We start from the raw sequence: 21,275 nt of genomic DNA on the forward strand, positions 1-21,275 counted from the left end.
AATTGGAAAAAATAAAAACAAAAAACCTTTTTATAGAGATGAAATTTACCAGTAGACAGTCTGTGTAAGGAGTTGTCAGGTTGCTGGAGCTATTACCAAATTAAGCCTCCTATTGTTTTTTGGTATGAACTGATCTTGAGTCAGAAAGACCTGAATTGAAATCCTGCCTCTTCACAAATACTAGCCTTATGACCATAATGATGTTATGATAATTCACTTAATCTCAGTTATTACAGGCTACTCTCTAAGAACTATAAAATAACAAATAACTGACCTACTTCTGCGGAAGGAGTTTCTGCACCAGTGAAATCACAAGTTGAAACAAAAAAATTGGTTCACATCCTCAGACTTGAATTCTACTCTGGTTGATCATGTTCTGTTATTTCTAACCTCTCAGATGCTAAGTTTCTTGTAAACCTAGCATCTGTCAGTTTGCATTTGAGAAATAAAAACCATAACATTATTCTCTTTTGGTAATTATTGCTGTTCTCTTTAAAAAAAAAAAGTTTTTTTTAACATTACAAAACACATTGCTGGACATACTTCTAAGATTTGCACCTTGGATCTGAGCATATTTGGTTTATAATGCAGCCTGTTGGGGAGTGACTATAACCTGTTGCCTAAAAACAATTGTTTTCTTCCCCTCCACCCCACCTTTCTTTTTCTCCCTCCCTCCTACCAGACTTTAACAAAGAGGGGCACAGCTTAAATTAAATGCACAGAGGAAGTATATTTTTAGTCCATTAAGGGGCTGTCTGATGAGTTGACTTGGATACTGTCTGGCTCCAAGTGGTATTAGGAAGCCACAGGCATGTCCCAGATGGCTGGGTATGTCACTGATGTCTCTTGGAGGTGACAGGCTAGCCCTAGGAAGAAGATAGAGAAATAATGTTACCAGAGGCTAACTCTGCCATTCCAATGTAAGAATTTCTTTCAGAGTTAACAATACCATTCACATTAGAGCTAGTTCCCTAAATGTCCCTCCCTCATAATGTCTTGGGATTTCTGGTCGATTTTTTGACCAAGCTCCTTTCTTCCCCTTGGTATTTATGATAGAAAATGCAGAGAACCAGTCTTAGCCATTTCTCATCTTGAATGAAAAGCTTTTCAACATCAGGTAAGAAACATGCAACAAATCAATGCTAAACAGATGCTTAGGGGCAGTTAGGTGGTGGTACAGTGGATAGAGTATTAGCCTTCCAGGCAGGAGGACCCAAGTTCAAATGGGGCCTTAACACTTGCTAGCTGTATAACTGGGCAAGTCACTTAACCCCAATTGCCTCAGCAAAAAAATAAAAATAAATAAAATAAACATGCTTAGAATCCAAGACTGTTGATTTAGCCATGATGATCCTTTAACTGCTCTAATTATTTAAAATCACCTTTTGAGTAGCAGGATCAACTCAAAAGAAGGAAGCATTTTAAACCAATACAGAATATGCTCTTATACCAACTCATTACTAAATGATCAATAACATTTCTTTCTGACTTAGGAATGACTATTTCCTCTAACTCTCCCCACAGATTTTCTTTATGGTTACATCAGTGATCAAAACCCTTAATTAGTCATAGCCTTGGGGTTACAGATAATCAGAAGATGATCTTGAAATCTAGTTTGACATGCTTTTAATGATTATTTTTGAGACAAACTTAGCTGTTTTGTTTAGCCCTAGGCTTCTCCCCACCCAAATCATATAACAATTGAATAGTAGGAGGCATAGTCCAGGAAATTAGAATAGCAAAAGCAAAAACATCAAAGGGTTTAAAATTTGTTATAAATAACCTATGTGTACAGTGTCATGCCTACAGAAGCTTATGCCAAAATAATAACTTTGTGAATAAGGATTTTTTTAAAGGCCCAACAATGGAGCAGCATGGAATATTAGATAGGATGTTGGGCTTGGCTTCAGACACTTATTAGTTTTGTGATCCAGGATAAGTCATTTAATTTCTCAGAATCTAATTTTCTTATCTTAAAAAAGGGATCGAACTTAAGATCTCAAACTGGGATCCTATGAATACTTCCAACTTGTCTTTTCCCAAAATCTTCAGCTCTCACTGAAAAGAAAGTATACTAGGCTCAGCATTTATTAGAATAATTACCTGGATGATGGAGTCAAAGCCACTGTCTAAAATCAGTGGAAGGGTCCAATTTCTGGAAAGGAGATCAGAGTAGAAACCTCAGCCTATGGATTCAATAGCTCAATTTGAAAATCCTCTCCTGGTTTTCTGAAAGATCTTTAACCATTTTATTTCCATCTGCATTTTCCATCAAATTCAAGCAGATTAAAAAAAAAATTAAGTGTCGTTTGAAAGCATATTTTATTATTAAGGTCTGGATTAGGTTCACAGAAAACAATGACTCTTGGGTACTAAAACAGCCTCACTGGTAGCATCCTAAAACCATCTCAAAGTAGGTTAAAGGACTGCTAATAAATACCTAAGGTAAAGTAAAGTAAAAGAGAGGAAGACTTTACAACGCTATTTTCAGTGGTTGGATGATTGTGAACACCCATCCGGAGCTTGGCAAAGAGTTTCAGTGAATATTGTGTAGAATTCCTGAGGTTAAAAATTAGAGCAGAACCCAGAAATGTGTAGAAAAGGATCCAGTAATATCCCAGAGGGCACTCAGTCTGTTTTTGTTAAGGATCTAATTCACCCTCAGCAAGAAGCCAAGTTGGCCTTAATTGTGTCCTAATTGGCTGTTTAAATAGCTAATCCTCCCCTAACACAACTACTCTTCCAATTTTCTTATCTCCTCCTGACAACTGTAGGGGTCTGACTTGATGCTGCAACCAGTTTGATAAACATGTCATCTTAACCTACCACATTTCCTGCAGAGTATGTTTCTTGCTATCCCAACCTCCTTTCATTTCAGTACATTTTCATACTCTTTTACTGAAATGCTTCTCAAGAAAAAGTGAATCGTTCTTGAATTATACATCTAAATACAATCATAGATCTCCTTTAAAACAATTTTATAGTTGTGTAGAAACACCAAAACAAACAAACAAACAAAAAAAACCCAAACATTCAATTCAAAGCTCTTGTGAAATTTGAAAAAAAAATTATTTCAAAATTAAAGCGTTACTCCTTGAAGGGAGAGAAACCTGCAAAAGAGGAATCAAGATGATGGGAGGATAGGCCAGAATGTGCTTCAGGCTTTTAATAGATATGAGACAAAAAGAAGGTAGTCGTGGATTCAAATGGCTACTCTGTTATGTGCTCATACAACAGAATTTAACCCACCCCTTTTTGGTCATAGAAAATATAATTTCTACCCCACCAGGGCTTTGGGTCCCAACTCTAGAGTTCCTGATCAATTTTAGCTATATCTCTTTTTTGGGATGTAGGGAAAATTATTTTGATTATAAGATTATAGATTTAAAGATGGAAGAGATCTTAGAGATTATCTAATTATATCTTGTTTTACAGAGCAGGAAATTGAGTCCCTTAGAGAGGGAAGCCCAGATGTGTGGATGTAGCAGAATGAGACCAGTTTGTTTGCACAAGACTGATCAAGGCATACCTACACCATCATGATATTGTAGGCTGAAGGACTAAGAGGCATGAATTTGGAATTTATGATTTTTTTTTCCCCTGAGGTAATTGGAGTTAAATGACTTGCCCAGGGTCACACAGTTAGGAAGTATTAATTGTCTGAGGTCAAATTTGAACTCAGGTGCTCCTGACTTAAGGGCTAGTGCTCCACTGCCACCACCTAGCTGCCTCTGAATTTAGGAATTTCTGAAAGCATGAGAGTAGCTCTTCCTGACCAATAGGAAGGAGGGGAAAGCAGAGCCAAGGTTCAAACAAAAAAGATTTGAAATGATTTTTCTTTACAATTGATATTGCTGTTGATGAGGATTAACAATGCTTTAAGGTTTGCAAAGCAAAAGATATATTATCTCACTTAGGTCTTACAGCAATCCTATGAGGTAGGGGCTATTATTATCCCCCATTTTATAGATGAGAAATTGAGGCTGAAAAGAGATTGAGTGACTTGCCCATTGTTACACAGCTAGTAAATGTTTGAAGCAGGTCTTGAATTTGACTTCCTGACTCCAGGCCCATCACTCTATCCACTGCATGGCAGAGTTACAGCCCTCCATGGGGCTCTATTTCTACTCATTTGTTCATTCAATAAATATTTATTAAACACTTAGTATGTTCCAGTCTCTGCACCAAGTGCTGGGGATACAAAAAATAGATAAAAAATAGTCCTTGCCCTCAGCAAGCTTAAAATATAATGGGAGAGACCACATGCAAAGAACTACATACAAAGCACACTGTAAATAGGAAATTAAATATAAATATTATACATATGAAAAAATTGATAGAGGGGCATTAGAATTAAGAGGGGTTGAGGAAGACTTCCTGTAGAAGGTAGTATTTTAATTGGGATCACAGAGGTGAATAGTTGGAGTGGGGGAAGGAAACCATTCCAGGCATGGGAGAACACCCAGAGTGAATGGCCAGAGATGAGAGTTGGAGTGCCTTCTGCGTGGGCCAGCCAGGCAGACTGGAAAAGTAGGAGACCCTGCAGGGGTCCTCGAACTACGGCCTGCGGGCCAGATGCGGCAGCTGAGGACAATTATCCCCTCACCCAGGGCTATGAAGTTTCTTTGTTTAAAGGCCCGCAACAAAGTTTTTGTTTTTACTATACTCTGGCCCTCCAACAGTCTGAGGGACAGTGAACTGGCTCCCTATTTAAAAAGTTTTGGAGGAGCCCTACGCCCAAACCCTTGGCCCAGATGAGGATTAAGGGAGAAGGCAGACTCACGTGTAAAGACAGATCAGTGCAGGACCTCAGCCAGCTTCTCCTCATAGTAAAGGAAGTTCTCCTGAATGTCCTCCCAGGGCACAAAGGCCTTCGATTCTCCCTCTTCTTGCTCCACAAAATTCTGCCACACATACTCGAAGTCCTGGGGCTTCATGATGCGTAGCTTGCATCCCGCTTCCTTCAACCTCTTCAAGGCAGCCTTGATCTCGGGCTCTTCCCACATGAAGAGCCGACCCACCAAGAGGAGCATCCTGAGGTTCTTGTTTTTGCTCAGGGTGCTCGAGATGCGGTCGGCACAGGCTGCGCAGGGGCTGGAGGAGACGTACCAGGTGACATTGTAGCGAAGGGCAGGGTCAAAGGTGGGCAGGATGGTTTTGAAGAAGGCCTCTTCCGCGTGCGCTGTAGCGTGCTCATCCTCCAGGTAGCCCCGGGACATCTGGCCTTGGCCATCTTTGCCCTGGACCTCCAACACATAGCACAGGAAGGTCTTGTTCCGGCCAGAGCTGTATTCCACATTCCTGAACTGAAACTTAAAATAATTGACAGGAAGCCGTTCCCTAGGGGTGAGGAAAAGATGGGGGGAAAGGAGAAGTAAGTCAGTCTCAGGTAAGATTTTGTTTCCAAGGAGAGCCGGTGAGCATCAATACCACAATAGAGAGTCTGGTCAGTCAGCCCCAGATAAATAAGAATGAAAGGATTTCAGAGTTGGAAGGAACTTGAGAAATGACAGTCCGAATCCCTCAAATTAGACAAAGAAACTAAAAAAATTACATAGTTGTACAGGTTTTTTTTTTTTTTTTAAAGGTTTTCAGAACATTTTCCTCATAGCAGACATGTGAGGTGGGTTGTACAAATATTAAACTGTAGTCTTAGAGGTGACCAAAAAAAGCATAGACGTTGCACAACTTGCATGGACTCAAACACAGGTCTTTGGACTTCAGCGCCTAATTCACTAAGCTGCCACCCAGCTTTCAGCAGATTCCCTAAAAATGGGGCCCATTCCTGCTCTCATTAAAATGCCAACAAATGAGAAAAGCAGCAAGGGTGACCCTGGTGTGAGGGGGTTAGATGAATGAAGTATGTATACAGTTTTATCCCATTTAGAAGACAGACCAAACTTCCACATAAACCTCCCATCCAATATCATTTGGGGCTAATAACTTTCTTTTAGAGTTTGGGTGGTATACTCTGGACGTATTAAAAATGTGGAATTCACAAAACTGCATTTTTGCCTCATTTTTTTGTTTCTCTTTCATTCATTTACCTAAGGCTTTAGGTAAATGGTCATTTTCATGTCAAATTACATTGTTTTTTCACCACCGTCATTTCTTGTTATACATGATGAATAAGAAAATGAGATGATTTTTGATGAGCCTTGCAGATCAACTGGCAAGAATTCTCCCTACTTATCCTTTTCTTCTTTTTATTCCAATCACCATCACTTAATCACTTGTTATTGATGACTATTAATAATTATGAAAAATAGAAATAATAAATAGTATGCTCGACTGTTCCAGATGCAATGGAGGATGCAAAAGAAGAATGAAAATTAATTCCTACCTTCAAGGAAGTTACAATCTAATCAGGAACATAAGACATACATGAAATAGAACAATATGAGACAATATTTAATAAAAAATTAAATTGTTTGGACTTCAAGAAGTAGTGTGGGAGAGTCTCGGATTTAGTAGTTAAAAAAACGAGTTCCACTTCCATTAACTAATTGTCTCAATCATTAGCGGACAAATCATTTCTATCTGAGCCTCATTTCTTCCTTTGTAGAATGAGGGGATTGGACTAAGATGACCTGTAAGATCCTTTCCAGTTGGAAATCCAGATTCCTACTCTCACCTAATTTGAAGTATTGGTTATTCAAAGCACTGGCAAACCTGCAGGGGGAGTATTGGTACTCCTGGACACCAATGACCTAAACGATCAGCTATGGATGCCAAAGACTAGGGTGAATGCTAAGTAATCCTCTGTAGAATCCATGCCATTGAAACTCAAGTTTCCATGTTCTCTCATGTCAAACTAACTTTCCACTATGGAGATGAATGACTGTGGGGGCTCAGGCCCTGGGATTCCTTAGTGCACTATACTTAGCTCCCTAAGCCCCTCTGTCCCTGGAGCAGAGGTGTTTATTATTTACTTAACATTTCAAAAGAACGAGGACTCTGATGAGGTCCCTATCCTAGAGCCCACCCTTTATCCCAGTACAAGGTCAGACTCACCCCAAGCTACCAACTCTTTAGCACATTTAAAATTAATTTAGTATTAGATTTGGCAGCTAAGTAGAAAGACTTTGGAACAATGGAAAGTGAAGGGGATTTAGGTCAGAGGGTCTGCCTTTGAATCTTGACTACTTGACTACCAGCAAGACTGAGCAAGTCACTTAAATTTTCTGAAGTTCAGTCCCTCGTTTATGATTTAAGGTGGTCATAAATTAAATGTCCTCTAATGTAATTTCCATTTTGAAAGCTATGCTTTTATAATCCCATTTGTTCTCTTCTTTCTATCAAATCATCTAACTGTTCTCTTTCAAATCAATCTGAAAATCTCCTTCCCTAAACCCTCATTCTAGTTATAATCATAGAGCTAATTTCGAGCTTAAAGGAACCATAGATGAGCATTAGATAACCATGGAGGTCATCTAATCCAACCCCCTCATTTTTCAAATGAGGAAAAAGACCTAAAAAGACTATTATTTAATCAGTGTCACACAGGTGGTTAGTGTTAGAGACAGGATTTAAACCCAGGCTCTTTGATTCCAAATCATACCTTTATTCTTTCTCCCTTTATCGTTTATTTATTTTTTATTTTGGACAATGTTCATTTGCAGTCACTTATGTGTTGCTTACTACATTGTTGTCTTAAGTATGTTTTCTGATTTTGAGCCTTTTCCCCCCTTAGGCTGGTAGATCTCTATAAAAAGAGACTTTGTCTTTAGAGTGGCTTTTATAGGACTCTCCATATGGAGGATGTGCAATAATTATTGACCCACTGCTTCATGTAGCAAAATATATAGAACATGTAGATCCCTATGCAAAAGATCCATCATGTATATGTTTTCTTAACTTTCAGATCTCTAAACTAATTCTGAAAGGCTATAATCTCTCTTACTTATTTTACTTTTTATTCACCACTATCACCTTTGTCCCTCTACCTTTATAATGGCCAATAACAATAGTTTTTTTTTTTTTTTTTAACAGATATTCCCATTTCAACTTTCCCTCCTTTCTTACTCTTCTCTCTCCCATAAATCTATTGCTGCTGTCAGGTTAACTTATGGACAAATCTAATGATATCATTCCTCCTCAAAACCCATTAGGGACTCCCTACACAGATAAAATAAAATCTGTTTAGCCTCCCACTCAGTACTTTTATTTTTTCTACTGTACTCTCTTTACCTTCTATATGAGTTCCTCTCTGGCTCAGTCTTCTTGCGCTGTCCTGCCTCCATGCCTATGTTCACAGCTTTCCCTACTCCTGCCCCTTTTCTCCCACCTCCCTTTTTTGAAATCAGAATTTATATTTTCCTTAAAACTTTCCCCTGAAGCCCACTGGTAGCTAGCAATCCTTTTTATTTTAGACTTCAAATAAAGTTCTTTTAGGCATTTCCTGTGCTTATTATATGGTATAGTTTAATGACCAGAGGGTTGGACTTGGCATTCCAATTCTGCCTTTGACACTAGCATTGTAACTGTGGGCAAATCACAATTACTTTGTACCTCAATTTTCTCATCTGTAAGATGGGGATATTGATATCTATAGTGCCTGACTCAGAATTGTTATAAATATATATAATTATATATATAATAAATATATATTATAACTATATATAATTATAAATATAAAATTATTATAAAGATCAAATGAAATAATATACATACTTTGTAAGTCTTAAGGCAATATATAAATGTTAACAAGATTTTTTATCAATTGGACATCATCTATGTGAGAAGTAGCATGGCAAAGTGGAAAGATTACTAACACTATAACTCAATAAAATTTATTAAGAGTTTATAGGGCAAGGGCGCAATGTTTTAGAGGTATGAAGAAAAAGCAAAAACAGTTCTTGCCCTCATGAAGCTTATATTATAATAGGGGTGACAACATAGACAAATCAATGCATATAAGATAAATCCAAAATAGATGGAAGATAGCTTTAAAGCAAAGAGATGACTACTATCTGGAGACCAGAAAAGGCTTCCTGGAGGAGGTGAAATGTAAGCTAAGTAAAAGGCCAGGGAATCTAAGAATCAGATATGGAAAATTAAGCATTTCTAGCAGGAGGCACCATCAGGGCAAAGCCATGGAAATGCAAGATGGAAGAAATAACACATAGGCCAGTATGCCTGGACTATGCAGTTAATAGACTAAAGTAATAAAGTCATAAAAAATGGAAAGACAGGTAGGGACTAGCTAGATCTTTAAGTTCCAAAACAGGGGAGTTGACATGTTATTTTAGCAGTAATAGAGAGAGACCCATTGGATCTCTTGAGTGGAAGTGGATCAGTGTTGGAGGAGAGGAGAGTTCAGGGTGAGGTGACTTAGATGAGCTTACGGCAGATCATTTTGGCAGTAGTGTGGAGCATTCTCATCAAACTATAATAGAAATGGAGGCAACCAAACTATACATAAGAATTCCAGTGGGCTGAATATTGACATGGTTTTAAAATGTAATATTATTTGATTGATTTTTATTTATTTTGTTAAATATCTCTCAATTATACTTTAATACTTTATTTTTCCTTTCTCCTCCTAAAAATACTTTAATAAATAAATTTAAAAATATAATTAAACGTGGGCAGCTTGCAGTCCAAAAGTGGGATGTTTGACCCTAGTGGTCATGGAGGATGGGTTGTAATAGGGAAAGATTTGAGGCAGGGTGTCCAATTAGCAGGTCTTTGATGAAGTGATGAAGGTATGAATTAGGGTGATAGCTATGTGAATGAAGGAGAGAGAGGAGGTATGTGAGAAATGGAAAGAAAGAAACTTCATGATTTGGCAATTGATCAGATATGTGAGCTGAACAAGAGAACAAGGTTTTCTGGGGTTACTGAATTTGGCCAATTAAAATAATGCTAAGAAAGTTTGGAAGAAGGATGGATTTGTAGAAGAGAGAAAATTACTTAGCTTTAAGTTCTGGTTTTAATATTTACAGTGTTGATGGTAGAATTATGGATAAATTAATCCACCATCTTAGTTTCATAATATTTGCACTGTCCTAGCTAAAAGAATAGAAAGTATTGTGGGAAGTCAGTTTGTAACTGCTATAACAATATAAAAATAGGGAGCTGTTTAAGTACAAACACACAGACACTGACATGTGTATACACACACTATATATATATATATATATATATATATATATATATATATAATTTTATGTTGTATCTATTATATACTATGTAAAATATATAAATATATGTTTTATAATTAACATTATATTTATGTGGTAATTATGAAGTGTATATATTTATATTTTACATAGTATACAACTTGAGCAGAAGTTGAGTATTTTTTCTTTATCATATCATTTATTTTTATTCCTTTCCCCTCCCCTCAAAAAACTGGGAAAATTTACTTTTTTATCCTGAGTGATTTTCTTTTTTTTCTTTTTCTTGAAATATATCTCTGAAGACAAGCTTTTAAAGGTCCATTATGATTTAAAATGGACTCCACCTCAAAATCCAAATCACTTTGATTTAACCAAATGGACAATAATAGTCCCAATCCAGGCCTCTGTGGCTCATTTTTTAGATTCTGATGGTTTAGAATGAATGTAAATAGCAATTGTTTTCTGTCCCTGCCAGAAATTCTAAGGGTCTTCCCTCCCCAGATTATTATCCTTATGATAGTAAATTGAGCTACATCTGTCTCAACTCTTTTTGTAGTCCTTGGTCACTGAATGGGCATTATCTCAGACAAACCAAGACCCGAGAAAGACTTTAATTTAGGAAAATTAAGTTCACCCACTGAATCCTGGGCCATCTCCAATCCTCTTGATCTTTATACTCTCTCTGGAGGAGAAAGTGAGGCTGCTGACTGCTCAGCTCTGAGTCACTCATATCCCATTCACTAGCAAATCAAGATATCACCCTCTTGATGTAATTGGCCATTTCTACAATACATGTAATGCTTATAGAATAAATCTACTATATATTATACACACTATATTTAATACATATGTAAAATATCATATGTATGTGTAGAAAAGTGTATGGAGAGAGGAAAAAGTATTGCATTTTTTGCTTTGACACTAGCTTACTATTCATTTGCATTTTGCTTCTCTTTTGACATCATTTTCCCTTACTACACCCCCAGTGCAGACCAGAACAATCTCAGTTTTTGAGTAAACTTCTTAATAGGATGCAAGTCATACAAGGTATGTCCTACAGAGTTTGGAGGATTCAAAGCAAGGATTCAAACATTTTGTCAACTATTTATATAACTTACAGAAGGCCCTATTACTTTGACTTCTGGTTAGGTTTCTCCCAACCCAAAGATTTTGCTGGATAGATTCTCAAACAGAGAAAGCTAATTTGTTCCAGCCTGGTAGTGGGTGCTAGATCCAGAGATGTGCTGCCCCAGCTTGAAAAGAGCCCTCCTCTTCTCTACTGGAATGCTGAAACCCCACCTCCCTGAGCACAAAGAAGAAACCCAGAGAAACCAGAAACCAGAGGAGAGAAGAAAAGGTCAGCTCTCTATTAATAGCCAGCTCACTCCTCCCTCCAGTATTGGACTCCTCTCCTGCTCAGTGAGGGGTTGTACCAGATGTTGCCACAGAGGAAACTATTTCAAAAGAACAAATCAGAGAGAAAGTTTTGACTCTTGTTCCTCTTGTGGGCTGGGAAGTTAGGACAGCTTGGCTTTTCTTGATCAGAAGGAAAATAAAGGGTGAAGAAGGGGCTATCTATCTCTCACAGTGCCTCAAGAAACATTTAGAAGTATCTACTAAGTGCCTCGTGACAAAAATAAAGTTCAATATCTAATTAGAAGCTTCTCTTGAAACCAAAAGCATGCAGATTCTGGACATCAACACTGGGAATATGGAAACAAATCAGGAAGGCAGCTAAAATGTCTGAAATGGATACTAAAGTTTCCCCTACAGAAAGAGATTCTTAACCGAAGGTCCATAGACCCTAAGAGGTCTTATGGATAGATTTCAAGGGCTCTCTGATCTTTCATAGGGCAATAAATTTCATCTTTATTTCAATGTAATTGGTTTCCTTTGTAGTCCTATGTAGTTTACTTTATGTATTTAAAAATATTATTCTGAAAAAGGGTTCACAGGTTTCAACAAATTATGAAGAAGCTGATGACATAACAGAAGGTTAAGGAGTTCTTACCTGTTGGGCGATTTTTTGGGTTTTTAGCCATATTACACTGTCCTCGATTATTTTTCCCAGTAGAAGAAAGTAGTGACACATAATCCAACAGCATGTATTTCTTTCTTTGCAGAAGTTGTAGAATTTCCTTCCTAATTAAATTTTTTTACTTATGCAAATAAGTAAGAAAATTTTTACTTTACATATCCTTTCAGCACATGTTTCACTACTAAAACATTGAGTACAGAGGAAGAGATGAATATGAGAGAGAGAAGGAAGGGGTTAAAAAAGGAATTATACTGAAATTTTTCTAGCTGCCAAAGCTGATATAATGTTCCTAGTGTCCTAGGATGCAGCAACCAAATGTGTGTTGTTCAGTTATGTCTGGCACTTTGGGAACCTATTTGGGATTTTCTTGGCAGAGATACTGCAGTGGTTTGCCATTTCCTTCTCTGGTTCATTTTACAGATGAGGAAACTGAGGTAAACAGGATGAAGTGACTTGCCAAGGGTCACAGGGCTAGTCAGTGTCTGAGGCCTGATTTGAAATCATGAAGATGAGTCTTCTTGATTCCAAGTCCAGGGCTCTATCTATTGTACCACTTATTGCCCAGTTAGAAGAAATTGATACTCTTAAACAGTTCTTTAGGCACTCTTCTGTTTACTTTCAACAAATAATACTTACGATGGAAAGTTGGATGGCTACTTGTGAGAGATTTTATAAAAGAGGTCAAACTAAATGGCTTGTCATATCCCTTTCAATTCGATGATTCTGTGATATAAACACAGGTTAGTGTTCTAATGTGGGCCAAAGAGATGATGCAATGGATAGAGCTCTAGGTCTAGGGTCAGGAATTCAAATCTAGACTGAGATACTTACTAGTTGTGTGACTTTGAGCAAGTCACTTAATACTGTTTGCCTCAGTTTCTTCACCTGTAAAAATGAGCTGGAGAAGGAAAAGTCCTTAAAATCCTAGTGTTAACTCAATGGAATTGATACAGTGCTTATTGGTTCACACATTAGAGCAAATCCTTACAAAGTGTTGTCACTAGTATTGATAGAAACAATGCTTAAGTTAACACCTTTGAGAATTCACACAGTAGCTCACACATTAGTTCACACCTTTGGGAGATTTCAGGGTTCAGTATGAGATATCCAAATTCACACCTCCTATAATCCCACTCTCAGAGGAGGAGTCAACCTTTGAGTTTACACTTCTAAAAGAGCATAAAAACAGCTGAGTTCAGTCAGGAGAGTTCAGTTGAAAAGATTGAGAGGGGAACGCGATTGAGAAGCCATGAGTTGGAGTTGAGCTCGAGGCAGAAGCTGGAAGAGCTAAAAGACAAGCTGCAAGAGCTCTTGGAACCAAGGAGGGAGAGAGGCCTCTAAGAAAACTAATTGGGCTATTTTGGAGGAAGCAATAAAAATCTGAACTTTTAACACCTGGCTGTATTTGAAGTGACTTTTACTTGGAATGGAGACTAAGGCTGCCTCCAGAAAACCTCCCCAAGAAACCTGTTCCCAGAGAACTATCATATTTGAGAAAAGAAGAGAACACCACAGAAAAGACTTTGCCAAGAAAACCCTAAAATTGGGTCACAAAGAGTCAGACATGATCAAGATGAGGCAACAACAAAAGCATTCTAATCAGTCCTCTACAGCTCCTCCAGCTGTGATAACTTGCTGCTGCTGATAATCAAAATGTATCCCCAGAATTTGGGGGTTGCATTATTTTGTAGTAGAAAGGATATGTGAATAAATAAAACATATTTCTCCAATCTTAGGAGAGAACTTAATGTCCAAAGTCTTCAGTTTATAAGTGAATTAAAGTTCAGAAACATAGTTACTAAGATGGCTAGTAAGTAGTAGTGAAGCTGGGATTTGAATCCAGGTTACTTAGACTCCAGATTCAGCCCTCCTTACACTTCAGTAACATTTGTCATTGTGCTAGGATACAAAGTTTGCCTTTACCCTAGAATAGTGTACAGCATGTATCCAGATAATTCCAATGGAAGGATAAACTTGGTTGAGTTGAAAAGAAGAAAAAATTGGGGACAGAGGGCACATTCCCTAAGTTAGCATTTCCTAGGAGTACATACCAGCATGGTGGGAGTAACAGAAGTAACTTGCCACACAGAAACATGGTTGTCAGTGGGATTAAATATTTGTGACAGAAAAAAAATCCCCAAGTTACATACAGATCATTGATAATTACCAAGTTTCAGCTTTCCCTTCTCCTCTGCTTTCCCACCAGATTTCCTCCCAAAAGAGAAGAAACCAATATTTAATAAGTACCTACTACCTGCCAGGTACTATGCTAAGTGTTTTACAAATATTATCTTGTTGCTATCTCTCTCCTCTCCTGTTCCTCCCTAACACAAGAAAAAGATGTTTGGGAAAGGTTTAAAGAACTTGTACTTATTTGTAAGGTGTATATATATCCCAAGTATGCGCCTAGGAGGCATCTTAAGCTTTCTTTCTTTTCTTGTAAAGGACTCTCTTCCAGCAGCTCTTTTAGGAAAGCAATTGAGCAAAGAAAGATACTTGTCCTAATAAATATATCTCCACTGGGCCATGGGATAGTCCAGTTTTGGAGAAAATGAGATAGAATGATTGTAGGCAATTATCTGAGCTCTTAGAGTGAGATTGGGAGAGGATTCTGCCTCAAGTCTTTTTCCACTCCCCTCACCTGTCAAAATGACTCTTCTAAAGCTCAGAGCTGGCCATATAACAACCCTCCCTCCCTCCTCAGCTTCCCCAGCCACTGGATAAATTCTAGTGGCTTTCTATTGTGAGAAATGCTGAAAACTTGGATTTCCACAATGTTGCAAGCTTTGAGGTAGTGTGGGATAATGGGTACCACTCATCAAAAGGGTTTCAGAATGTGAGAGGCTAAGGAAGATTCCACAGAACAATTAAGTGATCAATCAAAGTCTTGATTGGATTCAGCGAGTCTTGGGGTTTTGAGAAAACAATAAGACTTAAGATAATAGCCGATCCAGCCAAACTAGTTAGGGTCAATGCCATGACTTATCCAAAATCACTACTGTACCTACTTAATAGGCTATTGAATATTAACTAAGACACTCCATAAGAGGAGTTTCCTACCATTTTTGAACATGAGATGTATGATGAGGGAGGGGGAACATGTTTATACAGGTTTAGGGAAAACATGTAGTGGGCATATCAGAAAGATTGTAACCCAGAAGAAAAGGACCAATCCATTCTCTCAAGGGAGGGACTGTGTCAATCTAGCAAATATAAATAATTTCTGGCCAGAAATCATAAGATGATTCCATAAGATTCTTCTTTAATACATTTTTTTTCAATATCTGATTTTCATTGTCAAGAGTATGTTTCTAACACTATCACCTTTATACTCCATCATTCAAAAATTCCAAAGCCCTTCATAACCTGCTCTCCACCTCTTCCAATCTTCTTAAAACTTACACCTCCCTCCCTCTATGTATGCTTTTATCCAGTGACTGCCTTCTTTGCTTTTATTGGAATAAAACACTATCTCCCACCACTGGGTATTTTCATTGATTATTCCCATGTCTGGAATGTTCTTCCTCCTCATTTCTGTCTCTTGGTTTACTTCATGTCATAGCTGAAATCCCACATCCTATAAGAAATCTTTCCTAATCCCCCTTCAGTTCTAATGCCTTCCTTCTTGGTTATTTCCATTTTATACATAGTTTGGTTGTACCTGGTTGTTTGCATATTGTTTCCCTTCTAAGACTGTGAAATTCTTAAGGACAGGAATTGTCTTGACTTTTCTTTGTATTCCTAGTGCTTAACACAGTATCCAGGACATACTAGGTGCTTAATAAATGTTTATTGGCTGACTATTCGGGAAGATTATGGCAGTGGAAGTTTAGAACTGGAGACTTCAGAGATCAGAAATTAGAAAGAGGACAGAACAAAGAAAGGAATAAATATTTCTTAAATGGCCATTTATTATGTGCCAGGCACTGTGCTAAGAACTTTACAAATATTTCATTTTAGCCTCATAATACCTGTGAAGGAGGAGCAAATTTATCCCTCAAATCCAGAACAATGGATCTGGAAGCTGAAAGCTTTTTTTAAAAATACTTTGCCCCACCATTTATTATTTTTATGATTTTACCTAAGTCATTTCCCTTCTATGGGTGTCAATTTCCTCATTTATAAAAGAAGTAGGTGGGACTAGATAATCTCTAAAATTTTTGAGGTCTTTGTAAACTCTAAAATCCCATGGAGAAGATGAGTTTTGCTATGGAGGGAAAGGACTTGACCCATCTGTACTTGCCAGTGGCCTCTTGCTCCAATGCTTCCTTGTCCATCTCTTTGGGGATTATGAAGAGAAGATGTTAGTGTCTGGTACTGGAGGTGAGATATATTTATATTACAATGGAGTTAAATACCTGTCTCCTTTAAGTTCCTGCTACCCACCTGCTTACTCCTACCCCTTCTCAGTAATGTTCGCATAGAAGAGACCAAATAATCATTCTGGGGGTAAAAGAGAATCAGGACTCATATCGCTGAGGAGCCCCATTATCTCCATCAGGGACAGCTCAAGGGAACATCCCCCCCCCCCACAACCCTCCTTCCTCATTTCTAGGGCAATAAAACACGAAGATTCTTCCCTAACTACTGCCATGCAGAGCAAAAAAGAACCCAGGAAGGTTCTTTGGAGTGGAGTGGATGCACCTTCTGGTCCTGCGAAGCCAGTATAGCATTGAGGAATTTAGATTTAGAAGGAACTTTAGTAATCTCATAATTAACAATAGCCAGGTGCTTTCATTTTAAGATCATCTTCTGTTAGAGGTAATTGATAGGTCAGTGGGCCTGGAATCAGAAAGACCTGAGCCTCAGACAATCACTTCACCTCTGTCTAAGTTTGCTCAGTTCCCATCTCACAGGTTGTTGTGAAGATCAAATGAGGAAATATTTAGATAAAGTGCCAGTGCCTGACACATAGTAGATCTACATCAAGTATTCCCTCCCTTTCCTCCATTATGGCAATATCACCTATTCACAGTCCCTGAGAAGAGAACTTCTCTTAGTGTCCCTAATCAGGAAGATGAGGCCCAAGCCTCCTGTATGTCTGTGGCTCCTTCCCAGGAAACTTTCCAACTATCTGTCACCACTCTCCTAGCGATGTGTCACCTCCTTTTAGACCCACAAGCCCAGGATCTTCCCTAGGAATCCAGACTCATTGGAGTCAGCTGGAGAGTTACTCTTCCTTCTGGGCCAGCCCTTTAATGTGTTCCAGGACCCCAAAGGGCATTTGCAATTTGTGATTAGGATCAGAATACTTCTCTTCCTCCCTACCCTTCCTTTCATTTTATTTTGTTTTGTCATAGTCTTTCATTCAAAACTAACAGAGAAGAAAAAGCATAATAAACTTGAATAATCAACAAGCATTATAGTGTTCAATTTCTATCACCATCCAAAAATCACTTATAAGTTACATAGTAAGTATGTATCTTACTATATACCAGGAAATGTGCTGGGCAATGAGGATACAAGTACAAGGAATATAACATTACTCATGACGAAGCATTCTCTCGTTTTGCTGACACATCATGACTAATAAGATTTCTAAGGATTCCAGCTGATGTAACTTTCATCAGGTGGACACACTCACACACACCCAAGACATATGATGTACATTACTTTGGGGATAAAAGTTGTAGAAAGATGTGTCTACCAATCATGAAAGGGGAACACTCACTCCATCTGACTTTTTGTGACCTCGGTTGGGGTTTTCTTGGCAAAGATACTGAAGTGTTTTGCCATTTCCTTCACTAACTCGTTTTACAACTGAGGAAACTGAGATAAGCAGGATGAAGTGACTTGTCCGGGGTCACATAGCTAGAAAGTGTCAAGATTAAATTTGAACTCCGGGAAGATGAATCTCACTAACTCTATCCAGTGTACCACCTAACTGCCCTACTCTGTTCAGAGGTGACAGCAAAAATCAGTGAACCAGGTAGGGTTTCTCTTCCAAGCTCTGGTTCTCCAGAAGCCCAGAGCTTTGTGGCATTCAAATCTGCAGAATAACTCTCACCCTACAAAGCTTCGGTTCTCCCAAACATTCTTTCTGCCTCCAAGTTTTCATACATATTTCCAGGGACTGAGAAGATGGTACATGTAAGATAAGCATCAAAAGGCAAATTCTTCAGTTTCTGGAGGCACCATCTCATCTGCAAACACATCTAATCTTTCCTCTACCCTGCTTCTTCTCATTCTTTTATTGCATCCCTTGCATAGTGATCCTCAAATTTTTTTCACATTATTTTATAAAAGTTCCTGGTCTGTGCCTTTGTATATATTCTGTTAATCTCGGGGTTGAAGAGAGTAACTCTGAAGGCAAAAAAAAAAAAAAAAAAAAGGTGTTTTCTCTTTATTCTGCATCTTCTTTTCCTACCTTCTTCTTTTCCCTTCTCCTCCTTCTTCTCCCAAGTAGCAGAATATGAAGCTAATCTGCCAGAGCAAGGCTCAAATCCCAGGGGCTCCTTAAAGGGGTCTGATCTTTGACTCCGGAGCTTACTGAACCTCCGAGACACACAGATCTACAAGCGAAGAGGGATGCAAACATTCCCTCCTCTTCCTATCGCCAGGACAGTTGGACAGTGACACCTACAGGCTCTCTCAGAGCTGGCTACTTACCCAGAGGGGCCCCAGAGAGCAAATTCCTGCATCTGTTGCTTGTCTCTCTGGAGTGTGGAAGGGAAAACATTTAGGGCTTCCCACTGTTCATTTCGGAGCTCTCTTTCTCTGTGCTACAGATTTCTAGCTTTTCATGATTGAAAGTCCACTATTCCTTCCTTTCTCCCTAGATTGGAGATATGGGTGTGGAAATGGAAAGGGGGTGCTTTTTGCTTGTTTTTCCCAGATGGGAACATTGGGGTTTCACAAAGATAAATTTGAACTTCACACCCTTTAGGGATTTGTCTGTCACTAGGAATCACACATCATAGAAAAAGCTTCAGTACCTGGTTTTATCCATGGGCTAGGATGAAGTGGCAGGGACATATGTATGGATGGCCTAGGACGGTATAAAGATGTTTAATGTCCCTTCACCATCTACCCCTTTTTCCCCATACCTTGTCCCATGACCTTTAGCTATCCCTTCTATTCCTTTCATTCAGGGGTTTCAGTGGCAAAGGGGAGGCTCAGTTAAAGATCTAAGGGGGCAGCATTGGGACTCTTGGCCAGTCTGCACCAAAGCTTTCCGTATCCCTAGACCTATCTGGCACCAGCTACTCCCCTAATCCCAGGATAAGGGTGAGATTATGTGAGTAGGCACAAGGCAGCACAAATTTGGGGGCTGTTCTTCCTCTCAGGATTCAGGCTGAATCTCCCCCTGGATAAGGTTTCCTGTCCCTGGAAACTACTGTGCTCCTGTTTTGCCTACCATCTTTGAAACTGTGGAACCCTCCCTTCTCTGATCACTGTTGTTCTTCCCAGATCTCAAAGGAAGGCATAAGAATGGGGAAAGATTTAAGGGTAGCTAGAGAGCTCATTACTGTTTAGAGGTGACAGCAAAAATCAGTGGACCAGGTAGAGTTTCTCTTCCAAGCTCTGGTTCTCCAGAAGCCCAGAGCTTTGTAGCATTCAAGTCTGCCTGTCTCTCTGTCTCTCTCTCTCTGTTTCTGTCTCTCTCTCTCTGTTTCTCTCTGTGTGTGTGTCTCTCTCTGTTTCTGTGTGTGTGTGTGTGTGTGTGTGTGTGTGTGTGTGTGTGTGTGTGTGTCTCTCTCTCTCTCTCTGTGTCTCTGTGTGTGTGTCTCTGTCTGTCTCTGTCTCTGTCTCTGTCTGTCTCTCTGTCTCTCTGTCTGTTTCTCTGTCTCTCTCTGTTTCTAGACACTTGACAGTAGCTGTAGCTGGAAGGCTAAGAAAGGGAGACAATGAAGGGAATTTCTTGGAGTCATATCTGGAGTAGGCATGTTCTAGACCAGTCAGTGGGCCCAAGTGGGTAACACGGCCCTGCTGCTGCTCTATATCTTTCACCTGAACCTATCCCTTTGGACCAGGAAGCCTACTTTGCTTAGGCAGAATTGGATCCAATTATCTTCCACCTCCCTGACCAGAACGTCCTTATGCTTTATACTGTTGACACTTATCTCACTGTTCTGGCTTCTCTAACCAGGACTATGTACAAACTTCTTGCTCATGGGGTTCATGGATCATTTCGGCTGCTTTCCCCTGGAGAGATTCATAAAAGATTTGTAGGAAGAAATTGCCTCTCATTCAACATTACTTAGGATCCTGTTTGCTCTCTCTGTTTCTGTCTCTGTCTCTGTTTCTGTCTCTCTGTCTCTGTCTCAGTCTCTCTCATCTACTGCCCTACCTCCCTGCCAATTTCTCCAGAATTTGAGATAGTAGAGTTTCCAGGCCTCTGCACTTCTTTTCCCTCTTGAACTCTTTAAAAGGATTAAAAATAAAACAGACAAAAATACCAACCAAATCTTATCCAAGCAAATGCTTCTCTGGAGGAATCTCTCTTGATTTGAGATAAATTATTTGTAAATCTTAAAAACTGTATAAATGTGTTATTATTATAGTTATTAATTTTAATAAAAAGGACATTAAAAATTCCTTACTTTTCAAATCTGATGTCCTAATATCCCCAAATTCACACATATAAAAACAATAATGCATTAGTCTATATTCAATGTCTATATCCCAACCCTAATCTCAGGACATAGTCAAGCTAATTCCTCCCTATTTCTTCCATCCCCAGCTCTGGTCAGCCTCCTTTCCTGAGGCCCTGGAACCCAAGTTCTCACTCATAATCCTCCTATATACCTCATACTTATCCTGAAATCTCCCTCCTACCTCATCCAGAGAAGAGCAGCCAGCAACCTGTCTCTTACCCTGTGACAATCTCAAAGGGCGGTAACTCAATCAGCTCCTTCAACTTCTCAGGATCATCCAGGTTATCAGAGTTCCCCTCTCCATTTTGAGGAGCAGCAGCGGCAGCCTCTTCTTTCTGAGCCATTTGGGGGTGGACTGGAGCAATCACTGGAACAGTTAGTCTGGGGTTTGGGGGCTTGGCTAGGCCACGAACTGAGAGCTAGTGGGGCTGGTGAGCAGCAGCTGTCATCAGCTAAATCAGGCTGAGAGCAGGAGAGAGCTGGGACTCTCTGAGCTCAATGTCCCTGCCTCTCTGT

At 39.1% G+C, this 21,275-nt stretch overlaps 1 protein-coding gene across 1 annotated transcript; it reads right to left on the minus strand.

Annotated features, from left to right (window-relative positions):
• Nucleotides 1-347: 347 nt before the first annotated feature.
• Nucleotides 348-21,275, minus strand: APOBEC2 (apolipoprotein B mRNA editing enzyme catalytic subunit 2). Its single transcript, XM_003769042.4, has 3 exons — nt 20,979-21,275; nt 4,784-5,340; nt 348-866 (listed from the first exon to the last, which is right to left on the minus strand). Exons 1-2 carry the CDS (start codon nt 21,101-21,103, stop codon nt 4,797-4,799), a joined length of 669 nt encoding a protein of 222 aa, XP_003769090.1. The 5' UTR covers nt 21,104-21,275; the 3' UTR covers nt 348-866; nt 4,784-4,796.

The sequence above is a fragment of the Sarcophilus harrisii genome, chromosome 4 (genome assembly GCF_902635505.1).
Source record: "Sarcophilus harrisii chromosome 4, mSarHar1.11, whole genome shotgun sequence".
Taxonomy (NCBI): Eukaryota; Metazoa; Chordata; class Mammalia; order Dasyuromorphia; family Dasyuridae; genus Sarcophilus; species Sarcophilus harrisii.

Coding starts and splice junctions, on each gene's coding strand:
- APOBEC2 (XM_003769042.4), bottom strand. CDS start 21,103: ATGGCTCAGAAAGAAGAGGCTGCCGCTGCTGCTCCTCAAAATGGAGAG. Junction 5,341..20,978: donor CCCTTTGAGATTGTCACAGG/GTAAGAGACAGG, acceptor CCTCACCCCTAG/GGAACGGCTTCCTGTCAATT.